Source organism: Phragmites australis, chromosome 24 (assembly GCF_958298935.1).
Source record: "Phragmites australis chromosome 24, lpPhrAust1.1, whole genome shotgun sequence".
Taxonomy (NCBI): domain Eukaryota; kingdom Viridiplantae; phylum Streptophyta; class Magnoliopsida; order Poales; family Poaceae; genus Phragmites; species Phragmites australis.
Window position 1 is genome coordinate 18,926,624 of NC_084944.1, and position 25,651 is coordinate 18,952,274.

Below are 25,651 nucleotides of genomic sequence, written 5' to 3' on the forward strand. Positions count from 1 at the left end.
GAGCAGTCATACTCGGCCTTGGTCTCAGCTCGAGCTGAGGTCGAAGGTTGTCCAGGGGGCCCGAAACCCTCTTCATCGAAACCCCGACTCGCTGCCGACGCCTCCGTTCCTACGAAGGAGGTCGTGATGGGCGAAGGCACCTCCCAGGTCGTCTGAATCGGCGGTGACCTGGGCGGCAAATAGGAAAGCGCGCTCGTCACCTTCCTCCGGGCTAACACTGACGTGTTTGCATGGCAGCCGTCCGACATACCCGGGATCCTTAGGGAGGTGATCGAGCACCACCTAGCTGTGCGCCCGGACGCACGCCCGGTGAAGCAAAAGGTCCGACGGCAGGCGCCCGAGCGCCAGGAGTTCGTCCAGGAGCAAGTCAGCAAGCTCCTTGACACCAGATTCATCCGAGAGGTCCTCCACCCTGAGTGGCTGGCAAACCCAGTTATCGTCCCGAAGGCCAACGGCAAGCTCCGCATGTGCATGGACTACACCGACCTAAACAAGGTTTGCCCCAAAGATCCTTTTCCTTTTCCCCGCATAGATCAAATTGTAGATGCAACCGCATGATGTGATCTTTTGTGTTTTTTAGATGCAAACTCTGGTTATCACCAGATTCATATGGCCATAGAGGATGAAGAAAAAACAGCTTTTACCACTCCGGTGGGGACTTATTGCTATGTATCGATGCCTTTCAGTTTGCGCAACGCTGGGTCTTCTTTCCAGCGTGCTATCCGCATCACCCTTGATTCGCAGGTTGGCCGCAACGTCAAGGCCTACATCGACGATCTCGTGGTCAAGTCCCAAGACCGCGCCACCCTGCTCGAAGACCTTGCCGAGACTTTCAATAGTCTCCGCACTACCCGCCTGAAGCTCAACCCCGAGAAGTGCGTCTTTGGGGTACCTGCGGGCAAGCTCCTCGGTTTCTTGGTTTTCAGCCGAGGGATCGAGGCCAATCCAGAGAAGATCCGGGCCATCGAGCAAATGCGACCCCCGACTCAACTCAAGGAGGTTCAGCGTCTCGCCGGCTGCATGGCGGCCCTCGGGCGCTTCATCTCCAAACTTGGGGAGCGGGGGCTCCCCCTCTTCAAGCTTCTGAAGAAGACTGGTCATTTCGACTGGACGTCGGAGGCCGAGCAAGCCTTCCGCGATCTGAAGAAGTATCTCACCTCACCACCCGTGCTGGTGGCCCCATTCGAAGGCGAGCCACTGCTACTCTACATGTCGGCCACTCCTCAGGTCGTAAGCATGGTGCTGGTGGTGGAGCGCGATGAGTGCACGTGGTCAGGTGCTGGGTCCCAGCTCCCGACCGCCCCCGAGCACTCCCCCGTCTTCGCGGCTCCCCCCGAGCAAGGGGTCGAGCCCGAGCACTTGGCTCCTCCCGACCAGGGAGTCGAGCCCGAGCACTTGGCTCCTCCCAACGAGGGAGTCGAATCCTAGCACTTGGCTCCTCTCGACTAGGGAGTTGAGTCCGAGCACTTGGCTCTTCCCGACCAGGGAGTAGAGCCCGAGCACCCGGTCAACCCTGACCACATCGCCGAGCCAGGGGGCTGTGGCAGGCCCTCAGGTGAAGCCGCAACTCGGGCCCGTCGGGTATAGTGACCGGTGTACTTTGTCAGTGAAGTCCTCTGAGAAGCCAAGACAAGGTACCCCCAGGCTCAGAAGCTGCTCTACACTGTCCTCATCGCTTCCCGGAAGCTGCGCCACTACTTCCAAGCGCACAAGGTCTCGGTGGTTACTACGTACCCACTGGGGCCCATCCTCTGGAACCGAGAAGGCACCGGGCGTGTAGTCAAGTGGGCGGTGGAGCTGGCGGAGTTCGACCTGCACTTTGTCAGCCACCAAACGATCAAAAGCCAGGCGCTCTCTGACTTCGTGGTAGAATGGACGCCTGTCCCTAAGGTCGTTCCAAAAGAAATCTCCACATATCCCGGGCACGATTCGCCCGAGTACTGGATTATGCACTTCGACGGCTCCCTCATGCTGAAAGGCACCGGGGCGGGAGTGGTTCTCACCTCCCCAACAGGTGAAGAGCTCCGGTACGTCGTGCAGCTGCAGTTCCGTGCGTCCAACAACATGGCGGAATATGAGGGCCTCCTCGCCGGCCTCCGAGCCGCAGTGGGCCTCAGGATTCGTCACCTCCTGGTCAAAGGAGACTCCCAGCTGGTGGTCAACCAGGTGTCCAAAGAGTACCAGTGCACGGATCCCCAAATGGCGGCGTACGTGGCAGTGGTCAGGAAGCTGGAGAAGCGCTTTGACGGCCTAGAGCTGCGGCACATCCCGCGCCGCAACAACACTCTGGCCAACGACCTCTCCCGCCTGGCCTCCTCCCGTGCGCGCGTACCTGCCGGAGTCTTTGAAGAAAGACTCACATGGCCTTCCGTCCTGCCTGCCGAACAGGGCGAAGGGGAAACCTCGAACTCAATTCAGGGGACCCTGGCAGCGCCCTCAGTGGGAAGCCCCGTCAGGGTGCCGCCGTCCGGTGAGTGCGCTGCACTTGCTGACAGTTCTCAAGATGCCTCGTGGATGGACGAAATCTGAGGGTACTTGAAGGAAAAGTTCCTCCCCAGGGATGAGGCTTCTGCCGAAAGAGTTGCTCGGCAGTCCAAATGCTATGCCATAGTAGATGGGGATCTCTACTGGCGTAGCGCAGGCGGCATCCTCTTGAAATGCATCACCCGGGCAGAAGGCAGCGAGCTTCTCATTGAGGTCCACGAGGACCGGCTGGCTGCAGAAGATGGGCAACCGCTCCCCAACCTATGGAACATCGAGCACCTGCGCAAGTTCTTCCCGTAGATGGCCATGTTTGCAGGCTCATGTCAACCAGGCTAGGGGCTTCCCCCCGCCCAAGTTGACCGGGGGCTACCACTAAGTAGGTAAGTCATCCAACCTTGTAAAAAAAATTGTCAATACAGTATGTATATCAATGTGCAGTTTGTATGTCAGAATTCATTTTTTTTTCTGGATTCCATATGTTAAATCTGTCTGGTGAGATGCTCGACTGTGCGAGAAAAGTTTTGCTCTCTCATTTTCCCTGTTGATAAAAGAATCACGATCGGTATGCGCGCGAGCAGTTGCCGCTGACTTATGTCTGTTGTGGTAGGCTGTGGTGTTTGGTGTCGTGACAGTCCCCCGGGCACTACCGAGCCCCTGGGGTTCTCAAGTAATCCTATCGCTCGAGCTGCTCGAGTAGTCCGGAGCCTAGGCCCCAGGGGCGGGCTGTCGGTGCTCGGTCTGGTCTGTCATACCCGGGCGCCACCGAACCATAGGACCTCTGGGTTATGCCTCTGCTTGCTCTTGTCCGCTGGTTTGGGCATTCAAGAGGTCTCGGGTCGAAAATGAGAGCAGTCTATAATGAGTACCGCACTAACAGAGCGCACCAAGCAAAGAATTTCTCTATTTTTTCTTAAGTCACAGATCGACAATCAAAAGAAAAAGCAGCTCGACCGCGAGGGCCTTAGTGCCCAGGTCGCTGCTCGGCCCTAAGGGACCTCGGGTGGTCCTACCGTTCAGGCGTGAGCGGTCGGGATTGCCTGATCCCGGGCTCCTCATGCGCCCCTTGGTGCTCGGGCGCCCCGGCCGTGGGAACCAAGTTCCCAGGCACCCGAGCTTGGAGCACTTGCCCCTCCTAGATCGGTTGGCCGAAAAGCTGACAGCTGTCCGGTGAGTGGTTAAATTCAGACGAATTTACATTCAGTAATATTTTATTCCCGAGTCATCCTCGGGGGCCCTCGTACTCTAATCTATTCGGCGAGATGGTCTCCTCGCACACAAAACCCTACCGTGTGTCCACTTTTTTCTCGAACGACAGAACGGTCTGTAGAAAGGTGTACCGTACGTACGGTAATGTCCGATCGAAGTCTTTCATGGTGATCGTGGTGTTCGGTCCACTTAAAGGGCCCCGAGCACTACCGAGTCCCTGGGATTCTCGGTTAATCCTTTCGCTCGAGCCGCTCGAGTAGTCCGGAGCCTAGACCCCAGGGACGAGCTATCGGTGCTCGGTCCGGTCCGTCCTAAGCCCGGGCACCACCGAACTGTGGGGACTCTTGGTCGCATTCCCGCCCGCACGTGTCTCTAGTCTACTTGCTGAGTGGTCGCAAAGTGGAGAAGTGTTCACCGGTCATGGCGTGCTCCGTGCTGGATCGATCTATCTCCCGAGCAAGGAAGTTCGTGCCTTTGTCTTTTGACTTAGCCGTTGCGAACTCACGAGGACTCGAGGGCTGCACGCCTAGAAGGCCTCACTGCTCGGGCGACGAGCGGTCGGGGCGACTTCGTTCTTGGGGAGGGAAAGGTCGGGCTCAGTTCGACTGAGTACTCCTCGGGGCATCAAGTGAAAACAGCAAAAACTTCATTAAGCAGTCAGAAGAATATTGGAGTTGCGACCCCAAAGAAAGGCTTCCATTATATTCACAAAAAGGACAGCTATTCTGAGGGATCACTCCCATATTTACATCAAGACAAAGAAAAAGAAAAACTACAAAAAGCCTAGTCGGAGTCGGAGTCGCTGCCCCCCGAGCCTGGAGTCAGCGGCGCCTCTCGCGTAAAGTAGGCCACCACCTCGGCGGTGGCGCCCCGAACCGCCTCCCGGGCGGCCTCCTCCTCGGCTTCGACCACCCCTTCCCGAGCTGGTTCCAGCGGGAAGTTCGGGTCCCGGCTTCGGTAGCAAGCCAGGACATGTTCGGCCACTGCTTGGGCCAAACCATGCCCTTCCCAGGTGGCGAGTTCCTGGACGGCCTGGGGCAGCGCCTCGAGGCGCTGGCTGATCTTCTGGAAGCCAAGGGCAACCCGGCTGAGGCCAGTCCCCTTCACCTCCACGTTGACTCGCCTGAGCCCGGCCACCCTCACGGACCTCTGTGTCTGCCGAAGGATGTCTTCCATCATCCGCTTCACATTGGCCCGTTCGGTCTCGGCGGCCTCGAGCTCATCCGTCGCCTGCCGCAGCCGCTCCTCGAAGCCCTGTCCCCCGGCCACGCCGATCGCCTGGGCTTCAGCCCGCTTCACCCGCTCCGCGAGGGCAGAGAGGGCCTACTCACGGGCGGTCAGCTCGGACTCCCACTTGGCGGCCCGCTCCTCCCGAGCGGCTGTGGCCAGCACCGCCTCAGCGGCCTCAGTCTCCCAGAGAATCAACAGTTCCTCCCGGGCTTCCAGGTCCGCCGTCGTAATACCGACGTCGGTCTCCCTGATGGCGACGTCCTCCTCCCGGCTCTGGAGCTCCACCTCTCGGTGTTGGAGTTCGGTGCGGACCTGGTCAGCCTCGCCTTTCAGGCGGGCCAATTCAGCCTGGGACGCTTCTGCCGCCCTCTCGCGGGCCAGAACCATCTCCTCCCGCGCTTGCGCCTGCCTCTCCCTGGCAAGCGCCTCGGCAGCCTGTTGCTGCGACGCCTCGGCCAGGCGGGTGGCTTCCTCCCGTTCCCGTGCGGCCTCCGCGCGGGTGCCCTCTAGGGCCTTCTGCTCCTCCTCCAGGGCGCGCCGCTCGCCCTTGTTGGCAGCTCGTGCCGCCGCGACGCGGGCCTCAAAAAGGTGCCAGCCCACGACGAGCCGCGCCCTCTCCACAGCAAGAGCAGTGCGGTCCGCCTCAAGCTGTGTCATCTCCCCCGCCACGGCCGCCTCCAGCTGCCCGATCACCTCCCAGGCGCTTCCCAGCACGATTGGGAAGGGGTCGGCGGGCTGGCTGGGCGACGGCTGGGCGCTGGGTCCCCGAAAATTGCCATGCAGGTACCGCCCACGACGAGGTTGACCGCCCCACGCTCGACGCGCTCGTGGCGGACTCAGCCGGCGCCGGCTGCTCGGGCACGGCCGCTGCCACCTGCTCGGGGCTGGGCGGCGCCTGTGTTTCCGTCTCGGTCGGCGCGCTCGGCAGCTCCGGCTCCGTCGGTGCTCTTAACTCAGGCGCGCTTGGCTCAGGGGCTGGAACCGGCCTCGGCGCCTCCGCCGGCGGCCTACAGAAGAAAAAAGAAGGTTAGTGTCCAAAGCCGCTCTGGGCGAAGTGTGCTCACGAAGAAAGGAGGGAAAACTTACGTAGATTTGGGTCCTCAGTATTGCCATCTCGATGCCGGGATCCCGTACCCTGGGCCCGATGGCGTGGGCCTGGAGTCCTCCCTCCTCCTCTTCAGCGGGGGGCTCTGCAGGGCCGCCGTGCGGTCTCTGGGCTCCAGACCAGGCCCAAGCAGATCAAAGTTTGGTTCCAGAACCGCAGATGCTGCCCCCGCCGATGGCCCCGAGCTGGACGACTGACTGCCCCAGCCTCCCTCCTCGCCAGGCGATGGCGACGGCGGGGATGCCGGCGCAGGAACGAAAGTCCGGGGGCGCTTCCCTCTGTCCCCCAGCGCTATCGCCACCCCGCTGTCGGCGGCGCCTCCTTCTCCGGCTTGGCAGATGCTGCCCGCAGCAGCCCCACCGCTGGCCTGCAGCTCGTCGCTTGCGGCACCCGGGCCACCGGTCTGCGCTGGATCGCTTGTAGCCTCCTCGCCGGCCGCCTCGTCCGCCCCGGGGATCTAAATGGTCCCGGGGTTTCGACGCCCTGGCCTGTCGACCAGCCCCTAGGCGTCGAACTCTAGCAGCTTCGCCAGCAGCGCCACTTGGTCAGGATTGGCGCAGAGCGCCATCTCCTTCCACGGGAGCTCCGCCCAGCTCAGGTCGTCCACCCCGATCACCACCCGGAGCAGGCCCCTCAGTGCCGGCCTACCCAGGTCCCACTCCTCGCCGATCTGGGTCCGGGTGATGTCCTGAGGGCCGGTGTAAAACCAGCAGGGCCAGGCCCGTTCCCGCAGGGGTGCTAGGCGGCGGCGCAGGAAGTCCGCCACCACCATCACCGAAGTAAGCCCGTCCTGGCGCAGGAAGTCGATGCGCTCCAGGACCGGCGCCATCCGCGCGTCCATCTGTGGCGGCACCTCCCAGGTCGCCTTCTGGGGTTCCGCCGCCATCTTTGGCAGAGTCAGACGGTCGTGGGGGCTGACGTCGATGTAGAACCAGTCGCGCTGCCAGTCCTCCCACTTGCTCCGCAGCACCTGGGGAATGTATTGCTCCCCCAGGCCGTCCCGCAGCCGGAAGTTGCAGCAGCCGGCGACGTCCGCGGTGGAGAGGCCCCTCTTCTTCCTGGCTGACCGCAGCACGAAGAAGTGCCAGAAGAGCGTCACCGACGGTGGCACCCCCACGAACATCTCGCAGAGGTGGGCGAAGACCGCTAGAATGACGACGGAGTTGGGCCTGAGATGCACCAACTGGATCCCAAACGTCTCCAGGATCTGAAGAAAGAACATTGAAAATGGCGGCACCAGCCCGGCCGCCACGAAGGAAGTGAAGAGGACAATGCGCCCCGGACGGTTCGTCGCCGGCGGGAAGCTCGCCGGCGTCACCATCGAGGCCCCCTGCTGGCCCTCGGGGACCATTAGCTTCTGAACCCTGTCCGTCACCTCCTCGTTCACCAGGCGGGACTCCGGCAGCACGCCGTCAGGAGTCCTATCGCGGTGGCTTCCTCCTGCTCTTGACATCTCGTCGGGGTGGGGGATGATCTGGACGGTGGGGGAAGAAAGGTGCTCTGATCGCCTAAAGGAAAGTCTAGGACTCAGGAGTGCAAAGAAGGCAAGAGCTTGATCGCAAGATGGTGTAAAGAGGGGGGCGGTTCGCTCCCCTACTCCTTTTATACCCCAGGGGAATTCAAACATCGCCTGCCGCGGCGCGCTCGGCGGGACGGTTCCCTTGGTTAGCGCAACCGCCTGGCGAATCTCCCACAGGTCATGCGGTGTCAGTAGTTGCCAGGCGTATTTTCCTCAATTTGCGCAGCTGCCACGCGTGCCGCGTGCCTCGTTATCACACACCGCCCGTCCTGTTGTCACACGCCTCGGGAGTCGTTTGGACGCGCGTCCGTTCGGCTCCCCGTTAGGCCGTACCAGAGGCCCGGACCGGAGGGACCACCGTCTAAAAGCTCGCCACGTGGCATCAGTACCGACTTTGGCCTCGTTGACGACGAAGGGCCCATCCACAGTCTCTGGGCCATTGCCTGCCAATGGGCCCGGGGGCTGCTGTCAGTGTATCAGGAACCGGGGGTCCCCGAATCCCGAGGCCAGGCCAGCCATCCGCCACATGGCGCCGTTCCGCGGAGTCTCTCCCGGAAGGTGAAAAAGATCGAGTCCCGGGAGGGGGCGCTCGGGGCCACAGCCGGTGGCCCCTGAGTACCCCAGTTCCCCGATGATCCATGAAATCTGAGTACCGGGAAGAAAGTGCTCGAGAAGGTGTACGGTGACCTCCGAGCACCCTAGTCCCCCGACGATCAGGAGAGCTAAGTACCGGGAGAAACGTGCCCGGGGCCGTTAGCGGTGGCCCCCTGGGCACCCAAGTATCCCAAGGACCCACCGAAGGAAGTTCTGGGAGAGAGTGCTCGGGGCTGCGTGCAGTAGCCCCCGAGCACTCGGTTCCTCGAGGGTCCGTACAAGTGTGCCCGGGAGAGAGTGCTCGGGGAGGTGAATAGTACCCCCGAGCACTCGATTCCCCGAGGACAAGAAAGGGCTTTCTCAGGAGAGAGTGCTCGGGGAAGTGAATAGTGACCCCCGAGCACTCGGTTCCCCGACGACCCAGAAAGCCCCCTAGCAATGGCCCCCAAGGGGGCCCACCGATGAGGTGTCAGCCAGTCAAAGGCCCGAGGCCGCATTTAAAGAGCGTGCGTGGCCTGTCACCTCCAACTGCTCTCACCGCGCTCAGCGTCAGTTCCTGCCACGTTCTGGCAGAGGGGCGTGGGGTTATTAATTGCACGGGTCCCATCCCGTGCCATCCGGCCCATCTCAAGATAACGTCGTAAGGGCCGAGGCGTTCTGTCTGCCGCGCTGCTGTGACAGGGGAACAAGACAGGACGGGCACACCGGGCCGCTCTGCGGCTGCCTGGTGGGCCCTCTCCATGGCGCCCGTTGCCAGTGCATTTATGGTGACGGATGACCGGGTGTGGGACGTATTTTCCATCCCCGGGTCACTTCGTCCAGAGGAAATAATGACGCCCTTTCCATTTATGGTGTCTCGGAACTCGTGCTCCCCCTCCTGTTCGGGGCACGCTGCTACCGGCGGGTATTTAAAACGGCCGACGGCACAAAAGAAAGGGCGGCAGAAAAGAAAAAGAGGAAAAAGGTGAGAACGGCTCAGTAGCGTAAGAGAACACAGCATCAAAGAAACAACGGCTGAGAAGTGAACTACACAAGACAGGCCTAAGAATAAGGAGCCCCAGGCTCTAAGATAGACCAACATTCTTGTAACCAGCAACATTCTTGAGGGACTTCTTCAGGACAGTTATAGTATCTATACAGGAGTAGGGTATTACGCCCCCGCGCGGCCCGAACCTGTCTAAATTCCGGTGCATTTACTTCTTTTTGCACTAGGTCATTCCACCACCACCGGCAGTTGCATTCATTCCCATTTATTTCTCCGACGAACATACTCAGGATCATCCCCCGATCGAATCTCTAAAAAGGACTCTCTCAGGATCCCTGCGACTGGAGTTAATCCTCCGACAATATGGGACAATTCTAATTCTCCCACGCGTGTGGGGATGGGAACTCACGCCATGTTCCCGACAGCTTCCAACATTTATTTTTTTAAAACTTTTTCCCTTCGTGACTTTTCATTTTCAGAAACTTTTGTAAACAAACTTTTATATCAAAGCTTTTGAGAAAAAAGTTTAGCTCAAACTTTTGAGGAAACTTTTTGAGAAAAATTTTAGATCAAAAACTTTTGAGAAAATATTTTTAGCTCATGCGAGGTAAAATTTTGAGAAAAAAAAACATTTGAGAAAAGAGTTACATATGACTTGGGCTCGTGGTCACCATGGGCCCTCACGCGAGCTCGTGTAGGCCGCCTCGCTCGCGCTGTGGATCAGATTTTTCGCTATATATATGTGACGTTGTGCTCAATATTTTGCTTCAACTGTGTAATAATTATGGCCGCGTACATCATTTATTGCCTTTTTTAAGAAGGTATAAAAGTGGACCAAGGTGTAAAAATCACTAAAGCAATCCCCTTATCGACAAAGGGCACGAAGGGTTTATAATAAAAATATATCCTTTTTCCAGCGATGTGATTCCTCCGACACCAGTCCAAGAGTGCATTAAGTACCTCCATCGTTAGCGCCGCGGCCTCAGGCTTCCCTCCTCGGTCCTCGCCACGCTACTACATCAGTGAGCCTTGCCTGCAGGACATCCTTCTGTGCTCCAACAAGCTCCCGACCTAGCTCATCCCCCCAGCATCATCAGGTCTCTCTCTCTCTCTCTCTCTCTCTCTCTCTCTCTCTCTCTCTCTCTCTCTCTCTCTCTCTCTCTCTCTCTCTCTCTCTCTCTCTCTCCCCTTTTGTCTCATGAATGCTTTGAGTTCAATTTTTGATTTGGAGCCTTTTTACCAATCGGGAGGCTAAGGATCTTTTATTTTGAACGGAAATATATATATATATATATATATATATAGATTATATTTGATACTTCTAGAAATATTTTCACATACGTATCTAATAACATAGGGAGTATCTCATATTATAAATGGTATGTACATAAGAGTATATAAGATCATTCAAGTAATCTGTATATTTTTTAGTGGTTTGTATATTTTTTTGAGTATATTGTATTTTATATATAAATATGAAGGTATTATCAAAATCTATTAAAATTGATGAACTTTTTTTTCAATTTTTTCATGTAATTCACATTAGAGTATCTTAGAATGAGTATTTTAAGTATACTTATAATGATAAAAGAGTATATCTAATTTATTTATATGGTATATCATAGTAGTGAGTATGGACTTCCAAGAATACAAACTAGTTTTCATATATATATATATATATGGAGAGAGAGTTCACAACCGGAAACTGAAGTTCCAAGTATGTGGTAATCACTGTGATATAGAAACCAGAATATTTTGTAAGCAGTTGTTTAGGGGGAGATTTCTTAATACCCTAGGCTAGCTATGCCCGCGTGCCAGAAAATGATAGTACCCTGAAACAATTCAGCTTATTATTTTGCCGTATATGCTATCAATCATTGCTTCATTGCCCTGCCGGCCAGAAGGTGTTGCTTGCAAGAAAACAGAGTAGAGTCACATGCCTTCCACAACCCAACTTGCTGGATAGGATTGATTCCGGTTGAATGCTAAATTATAAAATGAGGAACTCATTATAAAAAACACCAGTAAATGAGGAACTCGGTGTTTTTTTAACAAGAAAATTATCCAGGTAGAATAAAATGTATATACTACTGAGGATTATGATGTAGTTTTTTTTTCAGAGGGGGATATGGTGTAGTTTATTTGAAATGACACGTTCACTTATTTTTTAGAGGGCCCTTTTACGGTACACCTCCACTGAGGTAAGAGGTGGTTTGAATCTCAGCTGTTAATTTATCAAGGTCAATTTGGGATTAGTAGAAATTTGGATATTAAGGAATGCATTAAATGCTGGTATTATCCTTTCATACCAAAGATTGTTACCTGCTAATTAAAAGAGGCATATCTTGAAAAAAATTGTGTGAACGGATCTTGGATGTGCATGTAGGAAGTGGCTACTTTGGTTCTCCAAAATTTAATTAGTCCAAATGTTGTTAAACAACAGATTGAAAGGCATTCGTCATGTTGAGACTTGATATATCTATGTTTAGACAAACTTTATCGATAAGTTATACTAGAGTCATGTTCATGTTTCATGTGAATAAACCGATTCTGACAAAATATTATTTTTGACTGAATATAGATTCAAAAGCAATTAGTATACGATTAAATGTAAATAGGTTTGGTTAAGTTTGAATCTTTTTTTCCATTTCAAATTGAAATGTAAAATCTACTCACGTTGCAGCTAACCCTGACATGCTAATGCTAATTCTTCTTTTAAGGAAGAATCAATTCTGATTAGTCTATTTCCATGTACACGTTTAGTACTTCTATTTGGAGACACATATTTAATGCAAATGTATGATGTGCAAAGTCTGAATTAGCACTTAGAGGGTCAATAGTAACATATTACCCCTTGCAAGTAAGAGATCACCCGGCCGTTAGATCAAATGAAACCAATGGCCCTTATTAAAAGTGATTTACCGTAAAATTCCCCTTTTTAGAGGAACAAAATGTTTACTAATTCCATTAAAAAAATAAAATGTTTACTAATCCTCTTGTTATTTGTCATGGTGTCATTGTCTTACCATTTATATAAAGTGCTTTTGAAAGCAGGAGAGCAAATTGTATAGGTTGCCATGGAAGCAGCAGATGAGGAGAGGCCACTGATACATCACGTGCCTCCTGAGGTGATTTTCTAGCACTTTACCATGTTACCTCTTGTCAAGTAGAACAAAAATATTTCTTTTCCATAAAGCACAGTTAAATCTTTGTCAGCTAGAAAGAAAAAAAAGTTTTTTTTTTCCTTCGAAACACATACAGTTGTTGTTCTTTAGCAGTTCTTTCTATGCAAGAATATGATTAGTTAGCTTTAGCGTAATCAGGTTTAGTTTGGGTATTTTCGATCATTCAGGATGAAGGATCACAAAATACTAGCGACGGAACTGTTGATATCAACAAACAGCCTGCTCCCAAGCGAAGCACGGGCAATTGGAGAGCCTGCTTCTGGATTTTAGGTACTGAAGATAAGAAGATCTTCCCACTGCGTAACAGGAACTATTTCCTTGCGTTATGCAACGATCTGATTGAATATATGTGAGAGAAGTACAGGATACGTGTCACGCAGAGATGAGGGTCTTTATGTGAGACCGGGTCTCACAGAATTTTCTTCCGTCCTCATCTCCCTTCTTTAAGCTCCAGAACAAACCTAGTGAGTCTTGAACATGCCACAGGTGCGGAATTCACCGAATGCGTGGCCTTCTTCGCAATCTCGAAGAACCTCGTTACCTACCTCACCGGTGTACTCCACGAAAGTAATGTTGATGCTGCGAGGAACGTGTCTGCATGGATAGGCAGTTGCTTCTTCACACCGCTTATCGGAGCCTTCTTCGCCGACACATACTGGGGAAGATACTGGACAGTAGTAATCTTCTTCTCGGTCTACGCCGTTGTGAGTTGCCGCAAGCAAAGGAGTAACTTAGTATCAATCTGATAGCAAGTAATTCTGAATTACTCTGTTTTGTCAGGGGATGCTCACTCTTTCAGTTTCGGCATTTCTGCCACTGCTCATGGACTCGTCCTACAATAGTGGCATTCATCGTGTCGCGGCATACTCGGGGCTCTACCTTGTCGCCATTGGCAACGGTGGCGTCAAGCCCTGCACCTCTGCCCTCGGTGCTGACCAGTTCGACGGTGCCGACCCGGTGGAGCGGGTGACGAAGGGCTCATTTTTCAACTGGTACTACTTCTCCATCAACATCGGCTCGCTGCTGTCGGGCACCGTGCTCGTCTGGGTGCAGGACAACGTCGGGTGGGGGGTCGGGTTCGCGATCCCGACTGTGATCGTGGTGTCTGGCCTCGCCGTGTTCGTCGCCGGCAGGAAGTTGTACAGGTATAAGCAGCTGGGAGGGAGTCCTCTGACAAGGGTCTCCCAGGTGGTTGTTGCAGCTGTAAGGAATCACAATTTGGTGTTGCCTGAGGACTGCTCTGCCCTGCATGAGGTGCCTTCATCAACTGATGCAAATTACAAGATTGAGCATACCAGCCAATTCAGGTAATTCTGCTCATCATGTCACTTCAACTGGTACAATTGCCAAAGAGCTTGCCTTTTATTTTTCACATTTGCATGGTCTCCTGTCCAGATTCCTTGACAAGGCTGCGGTTGTAGCACCATTTTCTGGCGAGAAAGGCGCCGCAGCGCCGACGAGCCCATGGAGGCTCTGCACGGTGTCTCAGGTGGAGGAGCTCAAGATGCTGCTTCGGATGTTCCCCGTCTGGGCATCGATGGTGCTCTTCTTTGCGGTCACCGCGCAGATGTCGTCGACGTTCATCGAGCAGGGCGCGGTCATGGACAACCGCGTCGGCCCGTTCAGCGTGCCGCCTGCGTCCATGGCGATCTTCGACGTCATCAGCGTCATGATCTGCATCCCCGTCTACGACGCCGTGCTGGTGCCGCTGGCCCGGCGCGCCACCGGCAAGGACCGGGGCCTGTCGCAGCTGCAGCGGCTCGGCGTGGGCCTCGCGCTGTCCGTGGTCGGCATGGTGTACGCGGCGCTGGTCGAGGCGAGGCGGCGGGCGCTCGCGCCAATGGCGATGAGCATCATGTGGCAGGCGCCGGCGTTCGCAGTGCTGGGCGCGGGGGAGGTGTTCACGGCCATCGGCATCCTCGAGTTCTTCTACGACCAGTCGCCGGGCGGCATGAAGAGCCTGGGGACCGCGCTCGCGCAGCTCTCGATCGCGACCGGTAGCTACCTCAACTCGGCCGCGCTCGGCGCCGTGGCGGCGGCCACGGCGCGCGGCGGGAAGCCCGGGTGGATCCCGGACGACCTGAACGAGGGGCATCTGGACTACTACTTCTGGATGATGGCGGCTTTTGGGGTGGTGAACCTGCTGCACTTCTTGCACTGCGCCATTAGATACAGAGGCACCAACAACACAGCCTCTTGACATGCATCGCATTCGCATGAGATCTCCTACATTCGTGGAGGAGTCACGCAAATCAGATTCCTGAATCGGAGTGGCCATAGCAACAACAACATTACACAGCTAAGCTTATACACGCTGTTAATCTTAATCTTGATTCCTGAATCGATCGAAGGCGTCACGCAATTCACATAAGGTAGACAACGATGACAACAAGAGAGGAACATCAGATCGGATTTGTTCACTAGATCCAGCAAGATGCCTACATTCGTTGCAGCCCAATATAAATATATATGAGCCATACACAACAATTTCTTATCTCGCCTAAATGCGTATTTGTTCGTGGGCCGTTTATTGATTTGATGAGCATATAATCATGTCTGATTTGCTTGGATTCCAAGGTGAAAAGACAGGCTTAGGGTCCAGTTTTCATCTGTGGCTTAGCCACATATTAGGAGTAGGATAATTGGTTGCAGGTTCAACAGTGACAATATTGTGGCACATGGGCCATACCTTGTGGTAGGTGGCATATGTAGCAGCGATCTGCACTGTCATAGCATCGAAAGATTCAGGTTTATTTTATTACAACAGAAATTTTGCAGATTTTTTTACCACTTTCTCACTTCCTGTTAGTACCGAACAGATCTTGGGAAATGCCTATACCCCTTCTCTCTTGGGATCCAGATTGTGCGTTTTCATGCGCCACAGTCCGGCCCAACCACACAGCGGCAGTGCGCTACAAAGCATATCATGTGAAGGGAAAAACAGCGCTGCAGGGGACGCCGTGGAGGGAAAATAGCAATAGCTGCTCAGTTTTGGCGCCGCAACAGAATGCGTCAGCCGTGGAGGCAAATAACCATCTTTTAGGCTCTGTTTGGCAGCTCCCGACTCCACTCACATCTGGAGTTTGCAAGCTTACATAAAGTAATTTACGTCTTTTTTAGTCTAATATTAATAGAAAATAACTCATCCAAACAACTCCTTGTACGACGAGATAAAGCAGGACGTCATGAATACGCTCTACATGGCGTGTTTAAGCTATGAGCTTATAAGCACCTTTTAGATTCTGAACACATATGCAGGCTGCTAATACTTCTCGTATAACTTTGGGTAATGGATCACCAAAGAACACATGCCCAAAACAACATTTATATTTGATGGTATTTTGTTCATGTCCATCATGCATATTCACTAGCTAGTATTTTATATGCATACTACAGAAAGGAAAAATATCTCACTACTACAGAAAAGATTATCCGTACCTCTATTTAATGTCAGTTCAAAAATAACCGACAAGAATAAGTTATCTCTGCTTGTTCTTAAAAAAAAACAAACAGCAATAGTCCATCCGGTAAAAATCGGTACTTATAATTGATTATCACTGCCAGTCCTAACTATGAACTGGCAGTGATAATGGAGGCATTGTCACTGTCGGTTTATTATATTAACTAACAGTGACAATAAAATACAGCCAATCTTCAAAAATTCATAACTTTTTTATACGGAGTCGGATAAATACAAACTTTATATGAAATTTGTAGATCTCGATGAGATCTATAACTTTGTAGTTGATAGCTTTTTATTTGAAGCCATATAGATGCTGAAATAATTATCTAAAGACTGTCAAATGAAAAACTACACACTTAACCACAAAGTAAATTATCAGATCTAGTGTAACATTAGTAGTAATGATTGAAAAAGTCATACATAGAGACATAAAGTTGAAAACTATAACTTCAAATATTTTTATCGTGAATTTGGTAACTCGAATTGATGAAATGTCTGTGCAACACCAACTTTCAGATATAGCACTACGTCTCTAAAAATTTTCAGGCAAATTGGAGAAGGTAAATTTTTGACTAAAAACTTCAGAGGTCCTGTCGAGGGTCTTTTGAGCCTTTTTGGGCTGTTAAGAAAGGTACCAGTTTTTTTAGATGCACTCCTCTTTAGCTTTGAAAGTAGAGGTCGAATGTCAAAATCGGACTCTATATACAAAAGTTATGGTTGTTTTACTAAACTATGTATGGATTGAAGATAAACTTTTGTATATGGAGTCAGATGGAGTGAAATTAACTTTATATAAAAATTGTAGCTCTAGACGAGATGTATAACTTTGTAGTTGATAATCTTTTCATTTAAAGCAATATATATGCATAAATAATGGTACAAAAATTTGAGCAGGAAATATCAAAAGAATAAATTACCCCATAACCATCGGGTAAGACTATGAGGTAAGATGGTAAGGAAGCTTCGTGCGAGGGGTGAGGTCGTGGGTTTGATTTCCACAAATTGCAAAGGGTGCGTGAATTTCTATATTCGCAGGTTCGACTCATAGAAGCCCAGGGGTGGGAGGGGGGAGTGCACGAAACTATAGATACTTTGGCAAAATTATTGTAAATTATAAAATTACAGATTTAAATAACATTTTCACAAAAATCCAAATTTAGCATCGATTTTATCAAAAAATTATAGATTCTATCGCAAACCTGTTAACCTGACGAATGGACTCTGCTTGCAGTCACATGAACTCCCAGACGATCCATTTTATAAACTGACAGCTGCTGTGAGACTACAAGCAGGGCCTAGTCGTCATGGTAACGGGACTGGAAATAACTCCTCTAGAATTTGTTTTGTGATAAATTGTGAAATCGTTGCTTAAATATGTAGTTTTGCGATAATTTTACCAAAGTATCTATATTTTTACTATAAAATTAGCACTAAATTTGTAGTTTTGGGAAACTATTGCTTAAATCTGTAGTTTTACAATAATTTTATCAAAGCATCTATAGTTTTGCAAAATTTACTCATAGCAGTAGCTGCTCAGTTTTGGCACCACAACAGAATACGTCAGCCGTAAAGGAAAATAGCCATCCTTTAGGCTCTGTTTGGCAAGCCTGCAGCTCCCACTCCCAGCTCCACTCATATCTGAAGTTTGTAAGCTAAAAAAAAGTAATTTATATCATCTTTAGTCTAATATTAAAATAAAATAACTCATCAAAACACCCCTAGTATACCCCTATCTAGCTCCACAAATTGATGCAAGTAGACATACCTAACTCTAAATTATTGGAGCTAGAGCTCTACCAAATATACCCTTAGCTTGTCTTACTCTTATCACTTCGGAAAGAAAAAAAGGAACCACACGTGGACATAGGCATGAAAGATGCAAAGAGTTGAAGATGACATTAAACCAAGTTATACCCATGAAGATGGATAGTGCTTCTAGGGACAAAGGGAAGGAATTTGAAGAACACATGGTCCTCAGTAGATTCACTCAACTATTAATAGTAATCTTGTTAATATGCTAAATTTAGAAATCTAGTGAAAGTAGTGATAGCTATATTACAAAGAGTTATTACTTGTTATTTAACTTTTGCAGGACCAAATATTAATATCAATCGTTGTTACAATTCCTTGTATTTTCAGGATGCTGTTAGTTGAATATTCTTGTGTTATTTCGTACATTGCAGGACTCCAAATTAATCACTATGCATTAATTGTAGTTATTTCTTCTGTATCAAAAAGGTTCAAGAGACTCAGGTTCTCAGCAGTGCAAGACACAGATGGTGTTTGTTATTGTCGTTCCATCTCGCTTGCTTCAATGGCCGTTTTGTTTCCGAATTCCTATTTGGAGGACCACCTCTAGATAGCCAACATGTGGACCACCCTCCCATGCATGCCACATGTCAGACAGAGCGTCATCTCCCTCTGCCAAACATGGTGAGTTAGGGTTAGGAGGGGGTTCTTCTGGCCAATGGGGTTTAGAGGGATGGCCGTGGGTGGCAGACGACCAGACAGTGGTGGCGGTCGGTGGTCGACATTTTGAGGTGGCGGAGGCACCGCCACATTGTTCATGGAGGAACACTCGGGGGCGCGGAGCCATTAACAAGGGAAAGCTCAGTTGTTAGTGTAAGGAGGGATGGAGGCCACGACGATGGTGAAAGGCATGGGGTAGCACGATGATGCAATGAGGATGCCACTGATCACTAGCTGTGGAAGCGACCCGCGAACGAGGCGGGCGCAATCAGCAACTATGGTGGGATTGGGGCCATGGAGAAAGTGGAGGGTAGAGAGCGGGGACCGGTGGATGGGAGCAACGATGCTAGGGTGGAAACGAAAGAAGGAGAGAGGAGGTGACACATGACGGATGAAGAGATGGGAGAGAGTGGGTCATAAGGTCGGACAATTAGGGTGGTCCTTTGAATAGAGGCCCTCTTTTGTTGGATGCTTTAATGGGCTTACATTTTCGTTGGGCTTGGGCCTCACAATAGGAGTCGTACGCTGATTACCGAAGCAAGCATGCATGTTTGTATGATAACATTAGACAAATGTATCACCCAACAATCGTGGTCATGCTCCAGGTCTGAACTCGTTGTTAGACTAACCATTACATCTAACATCAAGAACCATAGTGCTTGTATGATATCTGGTAACATTTAAACATTATGTTGAAACTCACCAAATGGAACCAACTGAAACTAAAGATAGCTATTTCAGAAAATTTTGTTGCATTTGCATATGCAGGCCCGTCCTTGAGCATGGGCCACAGGTGCGACTGCCTAGGGCCCCTCGAAGGTAGGGGTCCCAACCCAATTCTAGCGGCCCAGCCCGGACAGCGAATGCAGCACCACACCCTCATCACGCAAATTGCCCAATCTGGACTCCACAGCCCCAATTCCAAACACTACTTGACTCGACTGCTCTACTTGTAGGCTGTAACCTTAACCCTAGCCCTAGGTCTCCATTCCCCAATGGCCAATCCTCCCTATCTCAGCTCTTGACGGCAGCGATGCGGCATTTCCTTCCACTTCCCTGGTCTTCCCTCATGGCCTCACACCCTCACCTCGGGAGCACGTGATTGCAAATGCCTCGCATTCTCCTCCTAAATATGGCGCCATTAATGGAGGAAAAGAGGATTTCAATTGCTAATCACATCCTACCCAGCTTCAATTGCCTAATTTTGCAGTGGCATGACTCAAAAATCTCTCAATTAGCCATTGCAAGTTGCAAGTTTATAAATTCTCCAATTACTCGACCTCACCTCAACTTCCTATTTGCTCCCTTTTGTTACTTGGGCGACTGACGACGGTGAGTCTAAGACATCCCTGGCTCCCTGCTGTTGTGCACTAGCCACTTGTGTAGCCGCATATGGTGCTGAGGCCTGAGGTGTGGAGCAGTGGAGTTAATTGCTGAAGACAAGGGGGCAGGGGCATCTTCTGAATTTTGATCTTCAAGATTATAGGTGTTGTTACTCATTATCTCTAATTATTTTTTATGTTTATTTATAATATCCTATGATAAGATGTTGCTCAAAAAGTATTTGTTTGGTAGTGAGAAAAGAAAAAAGAGAAAATGGGTAGATGAATTGATAGAATCACAAAGAGGTGCTATCGACAATTTTGTAGAACACATGTACTTCTAGTAATGTTAATGAATTGGCCATAGTTGTTGTTGAACAACAGCCTACAGAGAATTTGATTGAGCCTAATGATACTTATGACGATAATAATAATTCGAGTGCGAATGAAAATTTAGATAATCCAACTGGTACAACAAATGTTGATGAACAACTTACCTTTACTATGGACATTTGTAACCCAAGAAATTGGGATAATCTTGATAAAAAAGGAAGGGATATTTTAGTTGATAAAGGGCCTATAAGAGAAGAAAACCTTGTATTCCCTACAGGTAATGTTTTTAGACATTTTTCTTATTCTTATTTTTCCAAAAAATTACTTAATGGAGAGGTGCAAGATAGGAAATGATTGGTTTATTCTAAACATGTCGACAAAGCATATTGCTTTTGCTGTAAACTTTTCAAATCTTGTAACACTAAGAGCTCGCTAGCAGATAATAGAATGAGGGATTGGAAGTATCTTACTTTGAGGCTCAAAGAACATGAGAGTAGTGTAGAGCATATTACTAATATGAACACTTGGAATGAATTAAGAATTAGATTGTGCAAAAATAAAAAAATTCACAAGGATATTTACTTGCAAACCACAAAGGAGAAAGAATGATTGAGACAAGTTTTAGTAAGAATAGTTTCTGTTGTGAAATATCTTGGTAAATGTAATTTGGCTTTTCAGGGATCTAGTGAGAAACTTTACCAAGATGATAATGGTAATTTCTTAGCATGCATTGAGGTGATTGTTGAATTTGACTTGGTTATGCAAGACCATCTTAGGTGTCTTGAAAACAATGAAATTAATTACTACTATCTTAGTCATAAAATTTAGAATGAGTTAATTTCTCTTATGGCATATGCTGTTAAAAGTTATATCATAAACATTGTTAAAGAGGTCAAGTATTTCTCTATAATCCTTGATTATACTTTAGATCTGAGCCATCAAGGACAAATGACTTTAATTGTTCAATGTTTTAACTTGACAAATAAAAAAACCTAAAATAGAAGAGTTCTTTTTAGAGTTCTTGAAGGTAGACGACACATCTGGTTTGGGTATCTATAATGAATTACTTGATGCTATGATGTCCTTTGGTCTTAATCTAACTAGCTGAGAAGGAAGTCAAGGTTATGAAAATGGTTCTAATATGAAAAGAAAACACCAAGCGGTAAAAAAAAGGCTTTGTGATATGAATCCAAGGGCTTTGTATATGCCTTGTGCTTGCCATAGTCTTAATATAACTCTTTGTGATATGGCAAAGTCTTGTGGTAAAGCCATTTCATTTTTTGGAATTGCGCAACGACTATATGCATTATTTTTAGGTTCTACTAAAAGATAGAAAGGTTTGCTAGACCATGTTCCAAATTTAACTTTGAAATCCTTGTGTAATACTCGTTGGGAGAGTAGAATCAAAAGTGTCCAAGCTATTAGATATCAAGCTCCTCAGCTAAGGATTGCTTTGCATGCATTATATAAATCTAATGATGTTGAACCAATGACAAAGAGTGATGCAAAAATCTATTTGACTCTCTTGGCAATTTTGAGTTTATTCTTGGTATGGTTATTTGGCATGACATCTTGCTTGCTGTAAATATGGTGAGTAAGAAGTTGCAATCCCTATCCATGTTCATTGACTCTACATTGCAGCAAATTGAAGGTATTATGGAGTACTTTGATAAATATAGAAATGAAGGATTTGTATCTAGTTTGAACATTGCTAAAGTCCTTGCATGCAACATAGGTGTAGAGCCCTCGTTTCCAATAAAAAGATGTGCTATTAGGAAGAAACAATTTGATGAAACTTATCATAATGAGGTGATACTACTAGCTGAGAAAGCTTTTGAAGTTAAATATATTTTTGGTTATGGTTGATATGACAACTACATCATTAAAAAATAGATTTGAAGAATTGAACATGTTTAAAAGTATATTTGGGTTTTTACTAAGCTCAAGAACCTTCAAGTCAATAGATAATGTTGAACTAAGTAATTGCTGCACTAAATTTTCAAAAACTTTTTCTCAAGACAATTCACCTGATGTTGACTTAAACGAACTTGTTTCTGAATTAAGAGTTAAATGAATTAAATGATCTTGTTTCTTAAATGATCTTGTTCGATTCGTAGCGGGATGACACTCCTCAGGTTTCAGACCTTCGAAATGACTTCCTTACGGCTTAGTTCATAGAAAAGGATGTGTGGGATGCAATATTTCAGATGGAATAACAAAGCACCCGGGCCAGATGGATTTCTGGTAGAGTTCTATTAGACTTTCTCGGATGTCATAAAAAATGATATGATGATACTTTTTTAGGAGTTACATGCTGGAACACTGCCTATCCATAGCTTAAACTTTGGCATAATCACTCTGCTACTTAAAATCAAGGACGCTGCTCATATCCAGCAATATAGACCTATTTGCTTGCTTAACGTCAGCTTCAAGATTTTTATAAAGGTAGCCACCAATCACATAAATAGGGTAGTGGATCAGCTAATCTGACCCACTCATATCACGTTTATGCGATGTAGAAATATCCTCTAGGGGGTAATAATATTGTATGAGACTATCCACGAATTGCACTGTAAAAATATAAGTGGAGTTTTGCTAAAATTAGACTTTGAAAAGGCTAATGATAAATTTAAGTGGCCTTCCTTACTACAATCACTCAGATTAGTCTGGTGTCATGGAATGCTTCGAGAAAAGACTGAGTAATTGGTTGAGCAAGTATCTATCTACAGGAGGACGACTCGTTCTTCTCAACTCAGTACTCAGCAGCTTACCTACTTACATGATGTCCTTCTTCCTTATCCTGCGGGGGTGCTAAAATGGCTTGACTACTACCGCTCCAGATTCTTCTGGCAAGGTGATAGTCATAAAAAATATCGTCTAGCGGAGTGGAGTGTCATGTGCCAACCCAAAGACCAGGGTGGTTTAGGGATTAGAGATCTCCATGCTCACAATATGGCGCTATTATGTAAATGGATTTACAAATTAGAGACTGGAGAGAGGACTTGGCAAGAATTATTGTAGAATAAATACCTTAGATCCGAACCTATGTCTTAGGTTACATGGAAACTAGGTGACTCCCATTTTTTGGTTGGGCTGATGAAGGTCAAGCATAACTTTTTCCTCTTTGGTTCCTTCATCATCAAAGATGCTTCCCAAATTAGATTTTAGGAGGATCAATGGCTGAGAAATGCACCATTCAGCGAGCAATATCCTTGCATGTATAATGAGGACACGGTTGCCATCATGTTACACTCTAAGTCCACAAGATATCTCCTTCTGGAGGATCCTTGCTGGTCCAAAACTGCTTGTATGGAACGAGTTGATTCAATGCCTTAGCTATATTTCCTTATCTTAAGGGAGTTCCGGTGGAATCTCTCGCAAGATGGAAATTTCCGCGTAAACTCTTTATATTGCACTCTAATACATCACAACGCGCCAAATTTGAATAGGTAGTTATGGAAATTGAAGGTTACATTAAAAATTAAAGTCTTTCTTTGGTACATGCACAAACAAGTTCTTTTAACAAAGGATAACCTTTATAAAAGATAATGGCAAGGTAGCCAAAAGTGTTGCTTTTGTCACATGAATGAGATGATTAAGCATATCTTTTTTTTACTATTGTTTTGCTTGATCAGCATGGTTCATAATCCAAGTGGCCTCCAATATTTATCCATAACGTAGCACAACTAATATGTTTGATAATTGGCTCTGTGGTCTAAGTAAACAGTGGAAAGCCGATCTAATGGTGGATGCTGCCGCATTTTGTTAGTCTATATGGTTATGCTGAAATGATATTGTTTTTTGAAAAAAGGAGTATTCCTCTCCTTTGCGGGTAATCTTCTCTGTACGTTGTGGCTCCATACATGGTCTATTCTACAGCAATAGAAATGGCAACATTCGGTGGCTACGGTGTGTGCACACTTGGAGAGGGTGGCCAGGGTGTTGTTAACCCATTTTTGGTGGCAGTCTAGACTTTGTATAGATTTACCATCTTAGACCTGCTTCAAAGTGTTTTTCATTTCAGAGTCATGTGGTTCATCCTAGTTTGTGTTTTTTCCTTTTTGGCTGAGTAAATCTTAGTTATGCAGAGGCCGGGAGCACTCTCTTATGCTGTTGTATCATCTTGATGTCACGATAAGAGATAATAAAGCTTCCTTTATCAAAAAATAGCCCGAAATTAAAATTCTTGTGTTCAAAGTTGTTCGATGCCAAGTTGAAATTGTGCCCTCCCTATGGATCTATTCACTAATCCCCATTTCTCCAAACTCTAAAATCATGGAAAGCAACTGGATTGTGTTGGATTTTTCAATTTCAAATCAAGTTTTCTTGAGCTTAGAGTCCCGATTACTTTGTGTTCAAAGTTCAATTTTCAGAATTTAGAATTCAGATTTTGGAGTTCAAAGCTCAATTTTTAATGATCAAAGTTGGATTTTTTTAGCTTCCCTATCGACCCTTCATAGTATGGTTTCATCATTAATTATTCTATTTCTATTTCTCCTTTATTCTATCAGTTTTGTTATATCTCTTATGACTGGGATCTTGCAAATCCCTCAGTCACCAAAATTTCAATGCTCTTTGGAGGGTTCGGGTTAGAGGTGGAGATTACCTTGCTCTGGCGGGCTTAGAGGGATCTCCTTGCCAGTCAGTGGAGGTGGTGGCAGCAGGCGGGACGGAGAGGACAGCCGGTGGGGGCTTATTTTTGCAGTTAGCAGCGACAATGGTCGAGGGTGGTGTCTTTGGTGGTGGTGGCACCGCCGGAGCCAGATGGGGTCACTACGAGAAAAAAGGACATGAGTGACGTGTGATAACCGTCATAGGTGACGGGTCTCATAGCCATCACCCCGAACGCATCACTGATGACTATTCATAAGTGACAGCTAAGGACCCATCACCATTGAGGTCATAGATGACGGGTCGTAACCGCGACCTAGAAGATATAAGGGACGGGTAAACTAGTTACCTGTCACTTATGTTAAGGCATAAGTGATGGGTTAATAGGTTACTCGTCACTTATATTAAGACACAAGTAACGGTAACCTCTTGACCCATCACTTATATCAATACATAAGTGACGGGTAACCTCTTTACCCATCACTTATGTATAGTTTATTCTGTAGGATTGTCTTATTTCCTGGTTGCATCCTGGAGCATAGCCAGGGTTTGGTAGCCATCTTCTCCCTGCAAACAACAACAATGTATTCAAATCCATATCGACAAACACACTTATATAAGACTCACTTCATTACAGAATCACAAAGGTTACAAAGTTTAAATCAATTCATCACAGAATAGCAAAGGTTACAAAGTTTCAATCAATTCATATTGCATAAGACCTCAGAACCTAGGGTTTCTATAGTACAACTTGCCGTGTGGGTTGATAACTTCTAACATTATGAACTTGGTGATCCGTTCTCAAATCTCCAGGAGTGCACCGTCGTAAAAAATAAACTAAAAATCCTGCATAATTTGATGCATAACCAATCTCATGTTATCATGGAATTAAACTAATTACTGAAATTAGTTATGAATAATCTTGTTTTGAACTTACATTGGAGGATTTCATATCCTTTTCTCTGATCGTGAGGAGCAAGTTCCACATAACATATAATCTGTAAGCGTTGCCTGGTGGTCGGTGGTGGCACTGCTGAAAAGAAAATTTACTGTTAGATCAAACAGAAAAAAGTAGCAACACAGAGCATTTGGTAATATATATGATAGCATTTACCGCAAACCCAATCTTGTGTGTTAGTTTGCGG

General features: G+C 47.9%; 1 protein-coding gene across 2 annotated transcripts; it reads left to right on the forward strand.

Moving 5' to 3' along the window:
* The first annotated feature begins 9,948 nt into the window (after positions 1-9,948).
* On the forward strand, positions 9,949-15,095 carry LOC133907394 (protein NRT1/ PTR FAMILY 8.5-like). 2 transcript variants are annotated; one of them, XM_062349429.1, is made up of 6 exons: positions 9,949-10,220; positions 12,195-12,251; positions 12,476-12,578; positions 12,795-13,012; positions 13,089-13,615; positions 13,704-15,095. In XM_062349429.1, exons 2-6 carry the CDS (start codon positions 12,201-12,203, stop codon positions 14,506-14,508), a joined length of 1,704 nt encoding a protein of 567 aa, XP_062205413.1. In that variant the 5' UTR covers positions 9,949-10,220; positions 12,195-12,200; the 3' UTR covers positions 14,509-15,095. The 2 variants fall into 2 exon arrangements, with proteins under 2 accessions (XP_062205413.1, XP_062205412.1); XM_062349428.1 differs by having other exon boundaries at positions 10,064-10,220; positions 12,178-12,251.
* The last annotated feature ends 10,556 nt before the right edge of the window (positions 15,096-25,651 follow it).

Excerpts from the sequence above, each read along its gene's own strand:
- LOC133907394 (XM_062349429.1), top strand. The coding sequence starts at position 12,201 with ATGGAAGCAGCAGATGAGGAGAGGCCACTGATACATCACGTGCCTCCT. Across the intron at positions 12,579-12,794 it reads AGCCTGCTTCTGGATTTTAG|GTGCGGAATTCACCGAATGC; the intron begins GTACTGAAGATA and ends AACATGCCACAG. Across the intron at positions 13,013-13,088 it reads TCTTCTCGGTCTACGCCGTT|GGGATGCTCACTCTTTCAGT; the intron begins GTGAGTTGCCGC and ends CTGTTTTGTCAG.